A 21,758-nucleotide genomic window follows, 5' to 3' on the forward strand; every position below is an offset into this window, starting at 1 on the left:
GTGGCAGATGGAAATGGAAGCAATACACCTTTTCTCCCAGACAGATGCAGAGAATTAGCTCCACATGTCATTCTGACATCAGTGCTAAGTGAAGGATGGGGTTTAACAGGAACATGCTTTTAGAAACAAGAAGAAACAATGCTGTGGACACCAGAACTTGATTGGGAATTGGTGGTTCTCAGTTCTTGCTTCCTGCATTGAAAAACCCAGATGCCCTGATGGTTCTCCTCTCTGGATCAGGATTGTGGATTAGGTACCTTGTGCTGCACAGCATCTGCTGGGGCATCAGATAAAACTGAGAGAAAAAGAAAATCATAATGGAGCATGGGAAAATAGACAAAGGAAGGGAAGGATGGTCAGGATGGTGGTGGATCTCCTTCAAAAGCTGCAGTTAGAGTCTGACAAATATGCTGGCCTCAGTGTAGTTGTGGCTGGTACTGCATATCTGAGGCAGAAATGAGCCTTCTCTTCACTTCCTCTGGGGCCTGTTCACCCCTTTTCTTCTCACACTGCCTTTTGAAGCTCCAAAGTGACATGGAAATACTAGTCAGTGTTATTCACCTTGATTTTCAGAAAATTAATGTAATTGTGTAATTAATGTAAATTGTGCCAATTATGATCCACTAATTTATCCTGTGTTAATCACAATATTGAGTTTATACACAAAGCTGTCTTGTTTGGATGAATGGAGGCTCCTCCCTTTCTGTGCTGTTTTTATTAGCAGTGATTGTTTTCCAGATGGTTGTGTTAAACCTTGCATTTCCTTGTGCTGAGGGAAACAATTATGGAAGACCTGCAGACCCCAATTATCACTGCAGGTCAAAGGGCATGCTATTGAAATGCTCATGGGTAAACACTGCAGGATGTGGTCATTCCTTGCTGGGGCTCTTTTTACCCCTTAAGCACCGTGCATATTTCCTATCTTTTTTTATAAAAAAGATCAAATGTTCATTAGCAACAATTGAAACATGACAGTGATGAAGAATGATAATAAGAGAAACTTCTGAAGATGCAAGAGAAGAAACATTAACAATGAAGGAAATATTGTTTTCCTCAAATTTGTCAGAATGTTTGGGTTTGTACTAGCAAATAATATTTTCATGAAGAATTTCATCTAATGTCTCATATTTTTTCCCGTGTTAATACAGCCCTACATGCAATTTTCTGACTCCCATTATGACTTAATTTCTTTCTCTGTGAGCATTCAGATGTCTTCACTTGATCACTTTAATTAAAGCAGGAGTCCTTACTCTCACATGTGGACAATGAGTAACACAGCCAGCTCTGCTTGTTAGGCTCAGAAGGGTTTTTTAATTATAGATGTGCCTACTGGTATTCAGTGCAATCCCACTTTAGCATTTTAGCATTTAAGAAGTGATCAGCTTAAGTGAGTTCAAACAGCTCTTAAGCATTGAAAGAAAACTTAAATGCCCAGCTGAATGGGGACACGAATCAGCTTCAGATTTACTGGCAAATTTGTCTAGAGAGAATGCCCTTCCTATCTAGGATCCTATTACAGGAGTTGGAGATTTTCCTTTTCCTACTGGGGCCAAAATCAGCACAAGCTCTGTCTTCACATCACAAACTGCAGATTGGCACACACTATTTTGCTTTCTTTAGTTTATTGTCAGCCTTTCCCACTCCCTTTATTAAAGAATGAACATGAGATACTTCTCAATGTTAATTTTCAGAGGCTCTTTAGGTGTGAACTGGGATTTTTTTTTTTCAATAGCAGATTTATCCAAATTTTTATGGATGTTCCAAAACCCCAGAGATGAGTCAAAGGATCAAAACTCTTGACTCAACCTGTGCCACTGAAATAATCCCTAGGAGAGAATTGACAGCTTTCCTAATGTTCTCAAGGCTGTCTCTCCTGAAATGTCTCCAGTTTCTGAGCACTGTCATCTGCAGCAAACCCTTAAGGAAATAAATACGAAATTATCAGCTCAGATAGTGCCAGTAAGCTGTGATGGGGGCAGTGAATTGCTGCCCTGTGGGCTCTCTCTGGCTCCAAGGCAGCTCAGAGTCCTGCCAGTGCTTTTCTGGAGGCAGGATGGCCCTGGCTGGGCACCAAAGCCAGGAGGAAGTGTGGGTGGAACCCAGAGAGGGCTTTTGCTCAGGTGGGGCACCAAAGAGAGCTTTGGTCCTGAACACCTGCTCAGGGATAACAGTGCCCATTTCATGTAAAGAATTTCTCCCCAGAGAGAGAAGGATCCCCTTTGGCTGAGGGGATCAGAGGCACCCCAGGAGCCCAGAGACACTTGACAAAGAGTATGAGTAAAATCAGGCTTGAAATGGGTTTTGACATAAGAACAGATTCATGCATAAATGTAGTGTGGTGTTGGTTATAAATGGATGAAGTGGAAATAGAATGTTAGCAGAGAGTTTATTTTTAACTACTATTTAGACTTTCCAAAGTGTTGTATGTGATAAAAACCAAGGGCTGGTAAAAATTCAGGTAAGGGCAAAATGTTACAATATTCAGTATTCTCTGAGAGTAGATAAAACACCAGAGAAGAATGTTATTGTGGTAATGTGATAAGAAAAAAATTACTCCATCTAAAAATATTAGTTTATAATGTTAGCTAAATTAAGCAGTTATTGATTTTTAATATTTGTTTTCCTCTTACTGGCTTTTTTTTTTTTTAAGCTTTCAGAATTTATTATGGAATGCTCTCACTTTGAGTGGCACAGTGGAAGATATAGGCTCTGCAGCATGCTGCCTGCTCTGCCAGCAAAGTAAACAGCACTTGAGATAAGATTTGGGCTTGCAGCTTCTCTTAATGAGAACATCATCTTTCAGGGCACGGATTTGCTCGTGTAACCAAATAGGCCATGCATGCCCCTATTTATTATAAAAATTAATATACAAAACAAACTCCATGTATCTATATGGGCAAGCTATATTATGCCTGTGTCTTATCTGCATAACTTAATTATAGCAGTGCTCAGCAGCTCAGAGAAGGAATGGCAGTGAAGCTCTGTGGCATCGTGTGGGTGCTTCAGCTGGGAAGGAAAATCCAGCATTGCTGATATGAGAAGGAGCCCTGTACTGCATCCCCACTGCCACACTCTGCTGGCAGTGCTCCTCTTCACAGGGAGCTCTAGATGATATGCACAGCACAAAATGCTGAGCTCTACACTGAGGTTAAAATCAGTGTGGAATAGAACACAGGAATTGGTGCTGTGTGGTATTTGATGATAAAATTAAATTGGATGCCTGTAAGAGGAATAGCAGCTATGCCATATTGCTGCTTGGATGCTGTTATCTTACATGTGTGTTCATTTTTCTTAATTCTAAAATAATGCTGCAAACATGGAGTGAAAGGGAAAATAACGTCAGATTTGTAATCTGTTCACAAATGCTGCTCCTTTTACCACAACCGTGATGCAGAGCAAGAGCCTCCTCCCCATGCTTCCCCATTAAAGTGGGAATCATATTAAATGACACTGTCTTTTTATAAAATTCATCAGGAAAAACAAGGAAAGGAGAAGGGAAAGGCCATGAGGCCCAGCAGCTGCCCTGCTGTTGAGTTGAGGCTGCTCAGTGGCTCCCCTATCTCAGAGGTATTTGATAAATCTGTGAGATCTCTGTCAGAGATCTGTCCTTCCACCAGTGCCACACCATCAACAGGGTGTACTGATAAAACTTTCTATTTCACAATAGCTTTTTTGTGTAATTGTAGTTCCACAGTGGCCTAAAAGGCACTTTGTTCTCCTTCCAGACCTATCCATAAATCTGTATTTTCCATTTTTTTTTCTTTTTAAATGAAAATAATTTAATTGTGCTGATTGAGTTTTCTTTCCTATTATAAAACCTTCAAGCAAAAAGCATTCTTTAAAAGCTCTAGAGATGAAAAATGTAAACTAAACTTTAAAATTTGCTAATTGTAAATCCCTTTGTCTTTGGGTTGCTGCATAGCAGATCAATTCCAAGTAATTACTATGTGAAAAATGTAGGACTTTTTGGTTCATATGTGTATTGAAAAGATGCAAAGCCAATATTAAAAGAATTTTAATTGGTTTGAGATAGTAGCAGGAAATGATTTTCCTTCATTTGTAGAATCAAAAAAAAATGAAAGTATCTCCGCTATTAAATTTGGGAAAGGAGTGCATATTTCAGCACTGCAGTCACTGATGTGTGAAATACAGAAAAATGTTAATTGAGGTAGGCTTGTGAAGTGAAATTAGTTGCAAGTGGACTGTAGATGAGCAAAGGGATTCTTAGGGTGTTGCACCTCAGCCATACTTTGAGGTTAATTCATTAGAGATAATTGGAATGTTAAATAGCTTTCTATAAGGAATCACTGCTACAGTGGTCTAACACTTTTAATCTGATTGAATGAAATGCTAATTACCAATATTCAGATTTATGCTATGCTTATTTATGTACTTGCCACCCTTATTACTTCCTTGACTGCTGATAATATTTTCTGTCAAGGGTGACAGCCCTTCAATCATCTGAAAATAAGGGCTTGAATGAGGGAACTTCAGCAAGGGCTGCCTGTCCTGTCTCTATCCATGAAGTCTGCTAAAACACAGGAGCAGCTGAGCAGTCTTCAGTGTTTCACAGCTGATGAAATCCTCACAACACCTCCAGAGCAAATGCAAAGCCTTTGGTGGGGTTCTCTGTGTGGGCTTGACAGCATTTATGTACCATTGCACCAAAATTCCAACAAATGGCAATTCTTGGCATAGACACCAGTGGATTTGCAGCCTGGGTGCCCAGATGTGGTCTGGATGCCTTTGTGACCCAGCAGGACCTGTTGCACTCCAGCCAGCAGGACAGATCCAGGGTCTCTGGAAGCAGGGAGAGGAGGTCTGGTCCTCCTGGCTCTGTCCCCTGGGCAGAGGCCATTCACGTGGGCAGACACAGTGTCCATGCCCTCAGCCAGGAGTAAGGCAAATCAAATAATGCAGGATATATTCTCCACAGAACACCAAGGTGAGCTGTCAGGAATGAAGAGAAATGCTGATTTACACCAGAAACCCAAATACGAACCCATAGCCTGTCACAGATTTTCTTTTTTTTCTTTCCTTTATTTATGACTGTGACATAAGTGTCCTCTGCATCTATTTACTCTTACCTGGGGTCTCAGGCTTGCATATTTCATTTGCCCAGATGGGCTGCATCACTCTGTGAAGGATGATCTCTCTGTGCTGGAGAGGTGCCTGTGCCAGGGCCCATGCATGTTATCTCTTATTTATTGCCTCCCTGGCGGCAGCCTGTCGCCAACAGGCAGATAATTAGAGTGGCTCAGGCTGGAGACCTGTGGAAAGTCTGGGTACTTTCATAATTAGCCCATAAATGCTGTAGGTTTGTGCTAGAATCCTCCACAATCTCCGCTATCAGAAGCTCAAGGTTCTTTCTTCAGTGACATATTTATCTTTTATTCTTATAAAAAGAGGAAATCTTTGCATTATGGATCTATTCTCATTTGTGTTGACTTACTTTTGATGGCTTCCTATTTAAAACAGACAGCTTTTGTTTTTGGAGAACCTTGGAATCATTTAAAGAGAAAAACTGTCCCTCTTTCTGCATGTGCTCCCACCCTGTACAGAAAGAGAAAAAGCAAAAGGAAAAAGTAAGAATAGGAGAAAAGTGTTACCAGAAACAGCTAAACCAACAGCATAATCTGCAAGTTCTGTGCGTACTGTTATGATATCTGAAACATAATTATCAAGCTTAAGTTAATTAGACTAATGCTTAGAAAATCTGGCATGGCAGATTGTGGTAAGTAATTATATATCCCGATTAAAAGATGTAATATGCAGCGAGCAAAAGCAAAAAGAAAACTCCATTTGATACAGCCAGTGAACACAGACAATTAAGAAGTCAAGTAGATGAGCACCGACAAAGATACTGAACTTTGTGGAAGATGATGGGCAAGATGCCAATTTTTCAGTGGAACAGATTTTGCACAGTATCAGTCAAACTTTTGTTTTATGAAAATCCATGCTACTGTTTCCTAACTGAAATACACGAAGGGCCACTTGCTTTAGCTTTAGGGCTAGCTGACATGAATACAAGGGAATGTGCAAACAAGAATGTGACATTAGAGTACTAGTTTACATATATATAGAAGTTGTGTAAATGGCTTTTCTTAAAAGCAATTCACAAGATGTCATATGAGAAATAAAGCTGTGAATGCAGTGTCTTCTGCAATTAAGTTTAATAATGATTATGGGTCAGGATGAATGGGGAGAGCTTGTGTGCCTTTGTACCGCACAGAATGTGCACAGGAAAACCCTGAAACACACTGAGAACATGGTCTCTTTATTTTTTTTTAAACTTTGCTTGAAGAAGAAAGTTTTGCCTGAAGAAGATAGTTTAAATAAAAAAGACCTAAAGAAAGGAGAGAAATGTAACAAAAGACCTGTGAAAGAAGTTCGTATTGCAATTTCAAAATGTCTCTAAATAAATAAAATTATTTTGCAAGTTCTCCACAAAGTGTGTGACTTTACAACTGATTCCCCAATCAACTCCATCCTGAAGGAGGAGTGAGAAACCTGCAAAGCCCTAGTCTGGTAAATTCAGATGAAGCAAGTCCATGCATGATCCATTCTCTCAGCATTTAATCCACAAGTTTTTGACTGTGCTTCTGGAATAACGTGCAAGTTCTTCTCAGCAGAGCCACGTGTTTTATCCATATCTGCTGAAAATTGCTTTCATTTCCGTTGATCTCATTGTTTCCTAAGGCATGAACAAACTGATTGAGCTGAAAGCATACAAAATTACTTTTTTGTCTCTGGAAATTGGGAGTGTTAGGGTTGCTTTAGGTTGTCTTTGTACCTTTCCTACCCTCCATCCTGCATGGTGATGTGCTCCCCCTCCAAGCAGTGTGGGATTTTCTGTAGCTCTGGAGCATGTCCTGTGGATTATGCAAAGGGAAGGTGGTGATCTGCTGCCAGGGTATCATCACCAGAACAGAACTTGCAAAAATATTGCAAACTAAAAAAGTTCCTGTGACTTTTCAGATGAGTATTTTTAAAATATCTGTGCTCAAAGGTTTTAATATTAATTTTGTCCAAAAGCAATGGTACTGAAGTCTACATATTAAATAATAATTGTTATGCAAATGCTATCAGTTTTTGATTTCTACATAGAAACATGGGATGTCTGGGAGGTTTTAGCATGGGCAATAGCAACTGTTTTTTCCTAGGCAGTTTAATAATATTTTCAATATATTTTCATCAAAAACACCTTTCTACAAGTAGAAGCTACCAGCCTTAATTAACTGCCAGTCTATCCAGCTAAAATTAATTCTTCACAAATTCACAGTCCCTTCACTTAAATTAATTTCAGAATATTCTATTCGATGGCTATTATGCCATCCTTATTTTTCTGCATGGGCATTATGTGGGTACAACTTATTCCCCAGAAGAAGGATTTCAACAGAAGGCCAACACTGCAACACAAATACATCTTTGTGACGTTTGTACAATAGGGAAAAAATTACATGGGCAAAACCTCCTGTGATGCCCCTTAATAGGACAACTTCCTGCATAAGTTTTACAGCAATATTAATGGGCTGGATAAACTGGAAGAGGGGATTGGCCATCTGAAATCTCCAATTCTGCTCCCATATATGGGTCTGGTACTATCCACTGCCACTGGGTTATTGAGACATGGGAGCCTCCACTGGGTCTTAAAACTGTTCTAGGCATTGAAGATTTTCTTCCTTTTTCCTGCTGCTACTTTAAGAAATGAATTCACAGACTCAGGGGCATTTGCCCTTGATAAAATTTGTTTGGTTCTTATCCCACTAGGTCAGTGGAATATCAATAGATTCTTAATGCAGTCTGTATTTTAGAGTTTCTTTCATTTCTCAGAGCAAAAGTAAATGTCATTCATATTGGCAGGATGGAATGGGAACATTGAGACAGTAGTTTTTAAAAATATACACAACTTCTTTCAAATAGTCTTTGCCTCTCTCTTGTTTCGTCAATGTGTCTATAGCAATTACAAGGTCAGATATCCCTTAAGATGGTAGAAAAGGTCATTTTGTTGTCTTTTCTACCCCATGCCTCAGTGAAATATTCATGGTACAGCTCAGGTATTGGGCTCAGGTTTAATGTTTCGTTGCATTGCCGTCTGTTTTGTTGTTGAAGTTGTTGTTGTTGTTGTTTTTTCCCTTGGAGGGGGGTGAGGGAGCCTGAAGGCAGCAGGGAGGGTGCTGGCATATGAGCCCAGACCTGATGGAAAAGAGGAGCAGTGAATCTGTAGGAGCAGAGTAGCTCCTTTGATCCACACTCTTCTTTTTTAACATTAAAAGTCCTTCTGGTGAAAATCTGCCATTGTGCATGTGGCTCATCAGTAGTAGATGTGGTAGGCTCTGTGCCTCCTCAAAGGCTATGAAGCCACATTAAAGTAGTTTTTTATATTAAATTGTAAAGTTCATTTATGTGACAGGCATTGAAGCCCAGCTCTCACTGAGCCAAGTGGCATTAACAAGGTCCAAGGTGTGTGGAAATCCAAGAGATTTCCAGAATGCTGCAGGGGCTCAGGGGCAAAGGGCAGCACAGAGAAAGGATGAACCTGCAAGGGGATGCAGAGCACCAGGAGAACTTGGCAGCAGGTGCCCAAATCCCTTGGCCACAGTCAGCTGCCACCACCCACTGTGACAGAGCTGGGGACATCACAAGGACACAGAGGCCTGGGCAGGGAGGGTTTCTCTACAGTGGGTTTCTCACAGGTGTGTTTCAAGCTCTTTTGTGACTGTTTTTACTGTAATGAGAGTGTTTGGCCCATAATGACTCATCAGGATTTTCCAGATTCTTTTTGATCACCTTGCTCTTTTTCAGCATTTCCCTCTTACTGCTGTTGATTTAAATGTCATGACATTTTAAACATGACTTATTATAACAAAACAGTATATAAAACAATATGCTGCATAATAAATGCAGCCATATTTTTTTGAGTGAATGTTAAATGAGAGCAATTTACTCTTCAACCTATTTTACTACCTACTTACTAGAGGGTATTGGCTGCCTAAATCCCAGGGAGGCAATCTAGGTGGTGAAGTAGCCTTGCAAGGCTGAAAGCCAGAGAAGTACTTGAGGGGTGCCTGGGGGAAAGGGCTGCCCTGGGGATGTAGCTTTATCCAGGAGCGTTGTGATCCTGAGCCCTGGGAGAGCAGAGCAGGCAGGATCATCCTGGGAAGGTCTGTTGGTGAGTGAGGAGTGCCCTGGGAAGCACACACACAATCAGGCTGTGAAGCCCCTGTGGTTCACCACAGTGTCCTTTCAGACCCTGAAGTCTCCTTGAAATCCTCCTACAGCCAGTGGAGGGAGTGACTCAGAGTGTGAGTTACTCCAGAGCACACTGATGGAATGTTTTCATCTTCATTTCACAAAGTGGTGCAGGGGTGAGGAATTTTTTTAATAGCAATAAGCAAATTCCCCAGAGAAGAAGAAATACACTCTGTCCACCATGGGCTCTTCCTGCACATCCCAGAGATGTGGTGAGAGAGGTGGAACTCCCCCCTGGAGAGGAGGGCATGCTCCCATTCCCCTTGGTGGTGAACTGGCTCTGTGCCAATGCCACAGCACCTGCAGCTGATATCCTTTGTGCTGTCAGAAAAAGACAAAGAAAGCAAATAAACCAAATCAACCTCCTTAACACACATGTGTTTTCCTTGGCATGTCGTGAATCTTATTGAGAGTACGGCAAATATTTGTCTAAAGTTAAGAAGATTACTGAGGGAAGTAGTGACTTTGAAATTCACTGCAGCAGGAGCCAGAATACATCACCCTGATTCAGGCACCTCGAGGTTATCTCTGCTCTTGGAGTGGGACATGCACATCTCTCTGCAGCTCTGACCTCTTGGGAAGAGGCTTTCAGTCAAGTAATGCATGCACCTGCATGAAATTTTTGAATCACTGACTCTACCCTTGATTAAAGTGCTTTTCCTTGATTAAAAATAGCCTTTTTCCAAATGAGTAATGTTGCATGACAGGCTGTGCACACAGGATAAGGTTTCTTCCAACATTATCACACTGATGACATTGCCATTTCTTAGCCAGGTCTCTGTGTGACACATTTCTCATGTGTAGGCAGCCCTCTGTAGCCAAGGCCATTAGGAAGCTCCCCACAAAAATCCACCTTCACTTCCCAGCTGAGGAAGACTACAGAAGTGTTTGTAACATTATCTGCTAATTAGGAGAATAATGGGCATGGTGAAAATGTATCTAAACACTTCTATAGATTCTTGCCTGGATTCAAACCAGGTTGTAAATAGCAGTTCCCCAAGCCTTTGGCAAGACTTCTTAGCCCAGTGGATATTCCTTCAGGTATCTTCTTTATAATGTGCTCACTTTCCAAGAATTTTATCTCAGTTGGAGCCAAACTGGAAGTCTGTCAAGATCTGAGCTCTTCAGAGTGCAATCTACATATTTCACTGAATGGTAAACGTGCAACTGTCATTCTGCTTGTGGGCTTGCTTGTCTTTTATATTTTCAAAAGCAAATTTCTTAAGATTCCTTTCATATTTAGTCTTTTTTTTTTATCAGAATTGTTAGAAATGGTGGTTTGCAGAGTTTATTTTAGCAAAGCACTTAAACATGTATGCTTAAGGGTTTTACTTAACCTTTATGTGTTTCCACAAAATTCTCTTCATCTAAGTGCTAAATAGGGTGCAGTTATTCATATGTGAAGTGTGGGGTTCAAGTCTTTCCTCAAAGCACAACAATACAACTGGAAAAATATTTGCAGTCACTAGGACAAAGAGTCAACAGGAGGGTAAAGAACCACCACTCTCTAAAACACACTTTTGATAAACTGAGGTTTCCAATGGAATATGTGCTTTGCAGCAATATCAGCAGCTGTGAGGTAGCAGCATATTTCATGCAGAAGCAGTAAAACAATTGGAGAAGGATTTTCCAGTAGATACTTTAAAAATTGTCTCATATAAAATGCAGATAATTTAGGCTTTTTTCCCATCTCCTTAAATAATTCAGATTTAATGCAGCATGTAAAACCCACCCTAAAATCAGGGATTTCTGATTCATGCAAACACAGATATCTGTATGATATAGAATCATAAGCAAAGTCAGCAGATGAGAAAATTATAGGATGTGGGTTTTTTCTGCAGTGTTCACTGTAAATTAGAGCAATTAAATTACAGCAGTTTTGTAGCTGTAATTAAATATGGAGACGGGCCCAGAGATGTGGAAAGCTCTGAACTGCCTGAGCTGCTGAGGCTGGGAGGGGGAGCAGTGGGAAAGGGGCTTGGAAAGGGGTCCTGATCCCACAGCACTGCATTAACACAGAGTCTGCTGGGTGCTGTGTGTGCTCAGGGGGAGCCTGCTGGGCTTGGTCTCTGCCTTGTTCTTGCCTTTCCTGGGCTCTGAGCAGAGCTGGGGTGATCTCAGCTGGGAGACAAGCCCAGGGCTGGGAGCTGCTGCAATGATTCCCCCCCATGATTTTTCCCAGGTAGGTGGAACAGGATGTGTAAGGGCATGTGATTCCAGCATCCCTGAGAAGCTGCTTTGTGAAACTGCTGTGTTTCATCCATTATTCTTTCATTTCACATTGCAAGTCAAGTCAGGACTTGAGGCACAGCTGAAGGCAAATGGGATGGAGGCAGGAGGCTCAGACTGGCAGAGGAGGGCACCTACCAAAAAGCTCCCACTCCTTTCAGCAAGGCAGCAGAGAGTGAGGAAAGGCTGGAGCATAGCAGGAGGTGCAGATAATAGCAGTAAATGCTGCATTTAATCACATTGTGCAGTGGGGTGGAAATGAAGTCTTACTCTGAGCTTGTAAGTGAAATACAAAGAGAAGTGAAAGGAAAGAAAGCACTGGGGGAAAAGAGCAAAGAGGTCAAGACCAGGGAGAGCAGGGTAAAGGAAACAATTCAGGAGTTAAGTTGTAAAAGCAGTGGCAGAGGAGGCTTAGATGGCTGGAAGCCATCACCAGGACCGTCCCCCTATCACCAAAGGAGTTTTCCCCCATGGGGTGGAGGTTCCCCACAGCTGCAGTGCCAGAAGAGGAGCAGGGGTGTGCTCTGCAGGGTTTTGGTCACACAGCTCTGCTGCCTTGAGGGAGCTGGGGGAAGCAAGGTGTAGCAGCAGCCCTGGGATAAAGTTTGTCTCCAGCCTCTGGAAATGGTTGCTACTGGTGAGAAGAAATTAGATTTTCAGCCTCCTCATGGTTCATGTGTTAATCTGATGTTGAGATATCACTCTGAATATTTCACCACAGTGTGATTTGACTATAGAAAAGATGCCTGGATATCCCAAGGTGTGTTGGTAATAATGAACACCAGCAGCTGGGTAATGCCTGATCTCTGATTCAAGCCACTGGCAAAAATTCATTCTTTTTATTTTTTGGTAGCTACTGGTTTTGATAATACTATATTTTATAATTGCTGAAGCAGCTGAGTTTTGTTATGTTGCTGCAGTTTTGTGTAATTACTCTCCATCACTATAATTTTTCTTTTAGTTAAATGCACTGGAGGTTATAAACTCTTAACTATCAACTATAAATATTCATGGGGAGTGAGAATAGTTCTAACTACCATAAAAGCTTTTTCCCAATAATTTTGGCTAGTGCTCTGTATTTACACAGGTTGCTTTGCTGATGGTGTTATGGCATAAGTAGAAAAAAAATAATATACATATCACTTCAAGCAACAGCCAGTCATAGACCCAGGTCCCCTATAGTCTGCTCTGCTGAGAATTCTGGGCCCCTCCACAAAGGGCAAGAAGGAGAGGTCTCCCAATGTGAATGTGCTATAAAACAATATTGTGTTTCCCTTAAGAATTGCAGTGATAAAAACATAGCCCATTCTGCAGCACTAGCAACTTTAATAAAATAACATAAAGCACAGCTGTCAGGTCTGCCAGCATCTCACACTGGGAGACATGAGTGAGAAAATGAACACTTTTCACAAGCAGAAATATTCAAAGAGCTGCACTGTTTACATGTAATCAAGACTGACAGTCATAGATTATCGGTGGAAGAGCATTTTCTGCTTGAGGTGAAAGAAGAGGATAATTTATCAGGAAGCCCAAGAAGTCAGACATCAGTAATGATCTGCTTGAAGAAGGGCATATCTTAGAAATAGTGCATTTATTTGTACTGCAAGGCAAGAAGGTGTTTGGAGTTATAAACACGAGCCTTGGTGCTTGAGGAATGTTGAGCAGACCCAGTGTGTAATTTGCTGGGCAGCTGTGATTGGAGACCTGACTAATGTATGTCCCAGTGCTTGTTCAGAAGATTAAAAGAAAAATTTAGCATAATAGAGATTGTCTAAAAGAGCTGCTCGTGCTCTCTCATCCTGTTCCCTCCTTTTGGAGTTCTCCAAGCTCTGCTGAGGGCATTGCTCACCTTCCTGTTGATGCTCAGGGTTCACAGACACTCCTGTAAAATGCCTACAAACAGGTTTGGTTTCAGAGAATTTGGGGCTTTTGGAGTTTTGCACTAAAATATTTTGTCCACCTGGTGCAATGCTTTTGCATCACCTCTCTCTTATGAAAACAGGCCAAATATCAGCTGCTTTGAAATGGTAACTAATTTGGAGCCCTACAGAAAAGGTTTTATAGGCTCACCTTGCCTTGGTGTGCTCTGAGTTTGCAGAAGTAGAACTGTTGTACAGAAAGTAGCACAAACTTCAAGCTAGTCTGTGTTTGGATATGTCTGATTAAGGATGTCTGCTCAACTTATCCAGCTTGTACTCTGACAGAGGTAGGCCAGATGGATAAATCACTATTTTTATGAATAGTTATCTGGCAAATAGAGGCACTGTTTTGCCCTTTAGGTTGAACAGAACCTTGGAGTGTTCTCCAGGTGCAAGAGAGTGTTGCTTCCTTAGCTTAATCCAAACTTTCAATACAAGTCAGATGTTTGCAAAGATTCACAGCTGGGACTTGCATGTATGTGTCAACATGAGCACACTCTGAGGCACAGAAGTCCCTAAGAAACAAGTTTCAACTGTTATGTTTGTTCCCCACCTGAATTCTAAATCAGTACAATTCATTACTGAAATGTCTATGTTCTCCTCTCCTGAATGCAGCTTTACAACTTTTCAGCCACATTTCAGTTCTCCCCATGAGGGCCTCTGTAAGCTAAAGCTAAAGCTGCTTTTTACTTTTTTTTTACTTTATGTAAAATCTTACTTTATGTTAATTTTTTACTTTATGTAAAAAATACTTTATGTATGTTTGTTTTAATTAAGAGAGATTAAGACAGTCTCTGTAGTATTTTGGCTGGGCTGCTCTGTGTCCTGGGGGCTGTGCATGGCAGCCAGGGCTGCTGGGCTTCCAGGCAAGTTTCAGGATTCATTGCTGCTCTCCATACATCTGTTTTAACCTCAAAGATTGATTATTTTTAAAGGTTAGCAGTTATGTAGCAGAAGAAACCCTCACCTTTGCCAGCTTCAAGAAGTCACTGTGGTCTGTAACTGCACAGTTTTAATTTAGACAACAACAACAGCCATTGCAGGTTAACCCTCCTTATTACTACTCACTCCAGGATTTTTTAAGAGGAAAAAAAAAATCACCACCTACCAGTCCCACCCCCACTGCACCATCTCCACATGGAGCCAGCCTCACCTGGAGTGTGCAGAAATGAGAGAGAAGGGAGAGCAGCAGCCAAATCATGTCACTAAAAGCAATTCTGGGTTAAACAAGGAGACCTTGAGGAGCAGGGGCAGCTCTCCCTTGCCTTCCAGCCTTTGCCTGCTGCACCTCCTACCAGCATTAGGTTGAATGAGCAAAACTCTGCTTTTTTCAGAGAACAGCTCACACCTCAGTCAGATTGACCACCCCTTGCCTTGTCCTGGTGCATTCTCCTGTGGGGTGTGAGCATTCCCAGTCCATAGAAAGCACAGGGTGATGGAAACTCTTTCCAATAACTCATGGCCAGGTCAGCTGTGGTGCCTCCACACCCTGTGGGTGTGAGCAGAGGGTGACAGCAGAGCTGTGGACCCAGGGCATGTGCTGACAGCGTGTTCACCACACCAGTCCCTGCCTTTTAAACCTTTCTCATTCTGTGGCATCATTACAAGATTGATTTATAATATACTTAGTACTAATGTAACAATGAAGATTAGTCTTCTCTGAGTCGAACAGTAATACACTTTAATTTGCCTACAGCTACTGCATTGTATTGGCATGAAAGGAAATGGTTTTCTAATGCAGCTTCATCTGCTGAGCAGGGGGAAATCTGTGCTGCAGAGTGTAAAGCTACATGGCACTCTAGCTGGCAGCAAAATTCAGAGTAGGAGAAACATAACATAAATAAAAGTATTTGTGAGTTGGAGGTGTGCTAACAATCCTAACATTCCATATCCAGTAATGCACTTTGCTTGGAGGTTCATGATGGCTTCATCTTTGTTTTTTCACCACTTCATCTTCTATATTATAATTTTTCCTGGAATAAGAGGTGTAAATTCATTAGTTTTCATTTTTTTTTTTGTGACATTAACAGGAAGTTGGTATTATGAAGTTCCTTAGAAGCACTGGTGCTGTTAATGCAGTCTGTGCTGTGCTCTAAACCTCGAGAACCACTGGAATCTCAACACTTGATCTGTTAAGTAAATGTTTCTGCTGTCTGGTGTAAATGCTGCCTTCACTTGACAAGTGTCAGGCGTTCTTTGAAGGGACATGTGCACAAATTGTCACTCAAGTGCCAGTATTTACCCTAATGTGGAGCTCCCCTCTTCAGGAAAGCAGCAAAGCTGTCAGCTGCTCCCTTCTTCTTGAGTGGCAAAGGAAGAAATTATCATGTCTGGGACAATATCATGTAACAGTTACTGCATTTGGGATAGAGCAAATTTGTGTGGGCATAGTGTGCCAGTTGGACACAAAAATTATGTTTCTTATACTTTTCTTTCCCCCAAGAAATCAATGAAATATAATTATGCTTAAAATAACAGGTTTTGTTTCTAGACCAGAGATGTGCCTTGCTTTCAGCAGTGGCAGGGAAGGATTGATAACTTGCATGCAGAGAAGGAATGAAAAAAATATTAATGTAAACTGCTGGTGGGAAACAGTTGCAACAGGGCCTTATTATCACAATAGGTCTTTGATAGGAAAGGTGGGCAGAGGAAAAGACAGAGAGAAAAATTCACAGGAAATAGTGACAAGGTGTCCAGCTCACTCCTCTGGTGGGGTGGGTGCTTCAGAAGACCTGAGTGTTCTCCTGTTGGTTTATCTGCCAGCTTTGCATCAATTACCAACAAAGTGTCTGAGCATCAGCCCACCGAGCTGAGCCTGTCCCTGCCTGTCACTCGCCCTGCTGCTGTCCTTGTAAATGCAGCCACTGTCACCACTCTAAACCAGCAACCTTCACCCTTCCTCTCGTCATCACCAGGTCCATCCATCCTGAAGGCACATGGAATAGTTTGATTGATTGCCCTAAATTTGACATTAAAACTGAAAAAATAATAAAGTGACTTTTTTTTTTCTTTTCTCCCTCAAAAAGCTGCAGCGCCACGACAAAGATGATTCCCCTGACAAGTGGAGGACAGAAGAAGAAATGGCAGCTGAAGCAGAAATTCTGAAGAAGTATTTCCAGGAAAATTAGAGGTAATGATCTGACCATTGACTTATTCCTGAAGCACCCAAGCCTTTGCTCAAGCCTCCAGAGGCTTCTTGAAGACAACAGGGCAAATATCTAGAATGAAACAAAAGAAAACAAAGCTCTTAGTTTTGTGTTGTTTCCAAAAGGTCACAGCACTCCAACAGTGGCTGAAATGACATGCACCTTCTTGAACAAATCAGCACCCTCCTAGAGCATTTTGTTTCCAGACAGCAAAAATAATGGTGTGTCCAGAAATGAGAATCATCAGCATTTACTGAAGAGGAGTCTTTGTCCTAACATATCCTCCCACTGTTTTTAGGACAGAAAACAGCCCTGGTACCTCTACACAGAGCTAGAACTGGTGTGTCTGTGTACAACCACATATGCATATGCACCTATACATACAAAATTGCATCAGAATTCAGACTATAGTGGGCATAAATTCTAACCCCACCTGTCAAGTATTAAATAATTTGATCAGTTCAACTTCCAAAACTAAGCCTGCTGGAAAACTGCCTGTTCTGCTAAATTTTCCACTGACCTTAAAAGAAAAAGAAAGATTTGCAGGGAGGAATAGAAAAGAGAAAACACTTGGCAAACACTAACATTGGTGCTCTAGAAACTGAGAGTTTTTCATTTTGTACCTGGGGTCCCAGGAGCCAGATTCTTCCAGCAGAAATGAACTGGCCTCTAGAGATCAATGTGAGTTAGGCTGGGAGGTAATGCTGCAGCAAGGATGCCAAATCTCCCTCTCCCCTGCTCCCCATATGCTGTTTGCCATCATCCAGCACTCTCACTTCTCTGTCATTTCTGGCTGTTTCATGTTTTTCCTCTGTAGAACCAAAATCCCAGAAATAACTCTCCTCTCTCTCTGTGACTCACTGCTTGCAGCCTGGCTTGAGAAATCTTGAGCTAAACCACACACTGTATGGGTGGCACACTTAGGTGGCAGCTCTCATCTCCTGTGCCATGCAAATGGCAAATTCAAATGCTATTTGGATGGCATTTTGGATGACTCCATTTGGAGTTCAGCAGATTTCCCCTTCCATTTTTTTTTTTTCTTGCATCGTGACCATGCTCTTGTCTTCTCCAGCCAAAGTAGCTGTGCCAGCCCTTCTGTGGGTGCACAGAAAAAGCCATGGAACACATTTATTCCCATCTGGGAAGGAAATTCCTCCCCAGCAGCTGGGACCTCCAGGGTTTGGAGCAGCAGGGTTTGGGCTACACAGTCACATTTCTGCAGCGGCTGCTGGAGTTGCATTTAGACACCCACTTTTCACCTTCTCAGAAATATGCTGCTGAAATGTGAATTACTCAGGCAGGAAGAGCATATCCTTGGTAATGCATGTGTAAGCACTCTTCTCTAACAGAGGCATTATGTGGTGCTTCATCTGTGGCCCAGCAACCAATGAATAGTACTTAGGGGAAAATGGCACATCCCTATCCCAGTGTGATACTGTTTCCCTTTATTGATTTGGTAGGTTTTGGGGGGATTTTTTTTGGTCTCCTCAGAAATAAATTGGAAATGCATTTTTTCCTAGAGATTCTCAAAGGAGTTGGAATTAAATCCCCACATATCAATAAAATGTTCTTTATCTCTTCTGATATTAAACACAAGCTGGACAGATGATATAAATCCTTTCCTGCAAGCAAATTGGTGTGGCTGGACATCTATTTCCATTTATTATGAAAATGAGTCAGTGTGTGTCTGCATGGATGACCTCTTGATACGTTTCCCGTGATATTAAGGTCATTACCTTTCCTAGAACAAACTGGTAAATTAAATCTTCCTGGCATCATTATCATGAGAGTGCCTGATTCCAGCCCTTGATTCCCAACATCAGGCATCACTGTCAATCTCTTCTCCCCAACATTATTTTGCTTCTGAAGCTTAAGGCTCTGAACCTGAGATAAAGGTGTATCTATGCATTCTGCATTTCTCAGCCTTTGTCTTCTCTCTTAACCTTGCTTCTAAAGCCATGAAGATTGAAAACATTTGGCAAATTAACAAGGTTATATGCATCCTTCTTTGAAGCTATTTTTGCATTTCACCTCCAAAGGATTTATTTTGCCATTTGTGGGTTTACCTGAATGACACTTGACTTGAGGTTTTTTCGTGCAGCATAGGGAAAGTCAGAAAGAGCTGAATGTGGGTGTTCTGCAGCCAATTAATAGCAATTTTTAAGGCTTCATGCATTATTTTTGTACTTCATTGTTTTGTTTAAAGAAGCCCAGCTTGGCCAGCTTAGCCTGGGCAGACTGAGCTGTGTTTAGGGCTTTTCCAGCTACTCTCACATTTATCACAAGCCCTTCTCCACCTGCCACAACTCCTGTATGACTGGACAAGGTCCAGTAGCACCTTTTACATGTATTTAGAGACTATCTAATCAAGAAGGACTTGCAAGCAACTTTTTCCTAATAAATACTTGAATAAGGCAAGCAGCTCTTAGTTCTCTCCCTACTTCATTTGCTGGTGCTGTTCCCTCTTGGCTGCCTAACTACAGTTAAGTGCTTCTACATCAGTCCCCAGATGACCCAAAATATCCACCCACTTGCTTAAGGAAACGAACACATTTAGCCCTGCTAAGTTTCCACCCTTGAGAAAATGCTTATCTTTAAATATTTTATCGCTGTGTGCAATATCAGTGAAGGAATTTGTGCTTTGCTTGTGTTTCTGCTCTTCCCCCGGGTGTCCCCATGCCACTGTATCCCACCTCATTAGAAGGACTTGTTCTTTCTGCTCACAGAACTGTGTCTGCACAGCTGAAGCTCAGGAGAACTTCATGTGACTCTGGAAGAGAGAAAGAAAAGGAAAGAAAAACTTTCTAGGGGAGGATATTTAATATAGAATTTCCCCGTTAGTCACTCTGTTGTTAGTAGCACCAAGATTTTACTTTTTTACAGCCTCTTTGGGAGCTGTTTCTCATTCTGTGTTGGCTGTCCTCTGGTCAGCTGTGTTTGATAACTTGGTTGCTTTTTGAGGTGGATGCACAGGGAAAAGGCCCCTACTCAAAGAGCAGGATTTGATGCAGCACCCTAATTTCCAAGCCTATTTTCAGATGCGCCTTTTGAATTTTCTGGCTATGTATAGCTGGGTGTTTTGATAGTCTGTTTTGAGCATTTTAAATTGCACATGCCAGCAAAAAGGCTAAAGATTAAAAGACTTTAACCTTCAGATAGTATGTGAAAAACGTTTCTCTTCAAAGGCAGCTTCACTCTGTGTTGTTATTTCTGAAGAAAGAACCAGGCTGCACAAGTTTCAGTAGTTTTCCTATTTTGTGCATAACTGAAGTAATACTTTTCTGCCATTAGAAAAGTAGTCAGTCTTAAGTACAATGTCAAAATGTCCCTTTGCATAAAGAAGTTGACAGTGATATTCTGTTGCCAAGTGCTTGGAGTTACAAATATTCAATAGCTTTTAATTGCTTAACCACCTGAATATCTTGTGTCCTGCAACATGCCAAATTCTTGTAGAAATCCCTTCAAATAATGTGTCCTGCACAGTCTTGCAGGATTTCTGGTGTCAGTTCTCCCCCTTGTCCCCAGTCTGGCAATGTTTCTGGATAATATAGTCTTTCCAGCTTTTCTAAAAAGTATAAATTTTATTCCTTTTTCCCCCCACTCATTCTTTGAGAGCACTCATCCTGCCTCACAGCTGCCTGTTCTGCACCAAGATTCTGCATGTGTGAAAAAATGCTGTTCTATTGCCTTCAGCAGGGAAATTACCCCTGATAGCAGCAGCTGGCCAAGGGGGAATTTAAACTGGCAATTTGACTTGCATCTGATTTTGCTCCAGCACCTCTGGAGTGTGACAATCCATGCTGCATGCATGAGAGTGAACACCAGAGCAATCCCATCACTTTCCTTAAATTTAGGCAAGTATACAAAATGACTTGCAACACTCATCTTTGCTTGTTTTACTGTAAGAAAAACCCTCCTATCATTTCTGGTACTTTAACCTGCATATACCCACAAAGAAATGGCTGTGTCTGTGATCCACAGGGTGAATCTGGGATGCAGTGAGGACAGTCTGCCCCAGAAGATGCTGTGCCTGCACCTCCAGAGCAGGCTGACCCCTGGCTGGGCACCACAGGCATGGCCAGAGGTGTTTTCTGCACTTGGTGCTGCCTGTTGGCACAGCAGAGTCACTGGGCAGCTTTGAGGAGCACAGCAGGCTGGGCCATGGGACATGGGAGCAGGGACAAGGGTGCAGCAAGCAGAAACCCTCAGTGTTCTCAGAGCCTCACTTGAGAAAGCTGAGCAACCTTTTGAGTGCTTACACTGGAGTTAGAGCCAGGTGGTGCCTGGGCTGGGCAATTCCCAGAGGGCATGGTCTGGGAGCTGTTTGTGTGTAATCCTGGAGTAAATACACATCCCAGTAATCTGCTATAGATTTCTCTGCACTCCAGACTTAAGTGCTATTAATTATATCCCCCACTCAGAAGCCTCCAAGAAGCATTAATTAGAAAGCAGGAGTTGGCAGTTTGCTTGCCTGTGTGAAACTATTATGACCTGGGAATGAAGTACAAGCTTCAAAAGAAACACATTTTATGAAGGTCACCTTGAAAAATATCATAAAAATCTGTCAGAAGAGAATGCGGCACTCCAAGTGTGCATTTCAGTGTGACATTATGCTTTAAGTAGTTGGAAATAGCAAAGAGAAGATGGATCAGATCATAGGGTCTGTGCTTTTCCACCCAAAACTCTCTTTTTTCTGCAGTAAGTACATATAAAGTAATGTTTTTGTCATTTCAATGGGATGCAAGGAAAATTAATTATCAACACCAATCCAACAAACATAATCTGCCCTTGCTGGTAATTTTTAAGTGTAAAATATCCAGACTCTCCAACTCTGCAGCAGGGAGGAGGTTTACACAGGAATTACATTACCTCTTCAAGGTGTAAACAGCCAGAAGTGGTGCAGTGACACCCAGACTGGAAAGCTCAGGGCAAAAGGCTTTCCCAAATAAATGTGCTCTGCTAATGCACAGCAGCCTCAGTGTTGAGGTTGATTATTTTTCTGGTTGAAGCATGTGATTATTTCTTATGAAAACAGAGCTACAGGAGAGCTAGCTGGAGTTATAAATGAAATGTCATCCTCTTGTGGGAGGCAATGATGTCCTCCTCACACCCATTCCAGGGCTCTGTTTTGAGGCTGAAAGTAGCACTGTCCTGAAAGTTATACATTATTATACAAAGGTATTTCATTTCTCTATGGGTGGCCATTTAATTC

General features: G+C 41.7%; 1 protein-coding gene across 2 annotated transcripts in view; it reads left to right on the forward strand.

Annotated features, from left to right (window-relative positions):
- FHIT (fragile histidine triad diadenosine triphosphatase) overlaps positions 1–21,758 on the forward strand; it is a 457,578-nt gene that overhangs the window by 433,332 nt on the left and 2,488 nt on the right. For both annotated transcript variants that reach the window (XM_071439471.1, XM_071439470.1), the window contains exon 6: positions 16,427–16,530. In XM_071439471.1, coding sequence (XP_071295572.1) covers positions 16,427–16,528 — 102 coding nt within the window. In that variant the 3' untranslated portion in view covers positions 16,529–16,530. The remainder of the gene's footprint in view (positions 1–16,426; positions 16,531–21,758) is intronic.

This window comes from Agelaius tricolor, unplaced genomic scaffold (assembly GCF_023055355.1).
Source record: "Agelaius tricolor isolate 1412-34295 unplaced genomic scaffold, bAgeTri1.0.p SCAF_14, whole genome shotgun sequence".
Taxonomy (NCBI): domain Eukaryota; kingdom Metazoa; phylum Chordata; class Aves; order Passeriformes; family Icteridae; genus Agelaius; species Agelaius tricolor.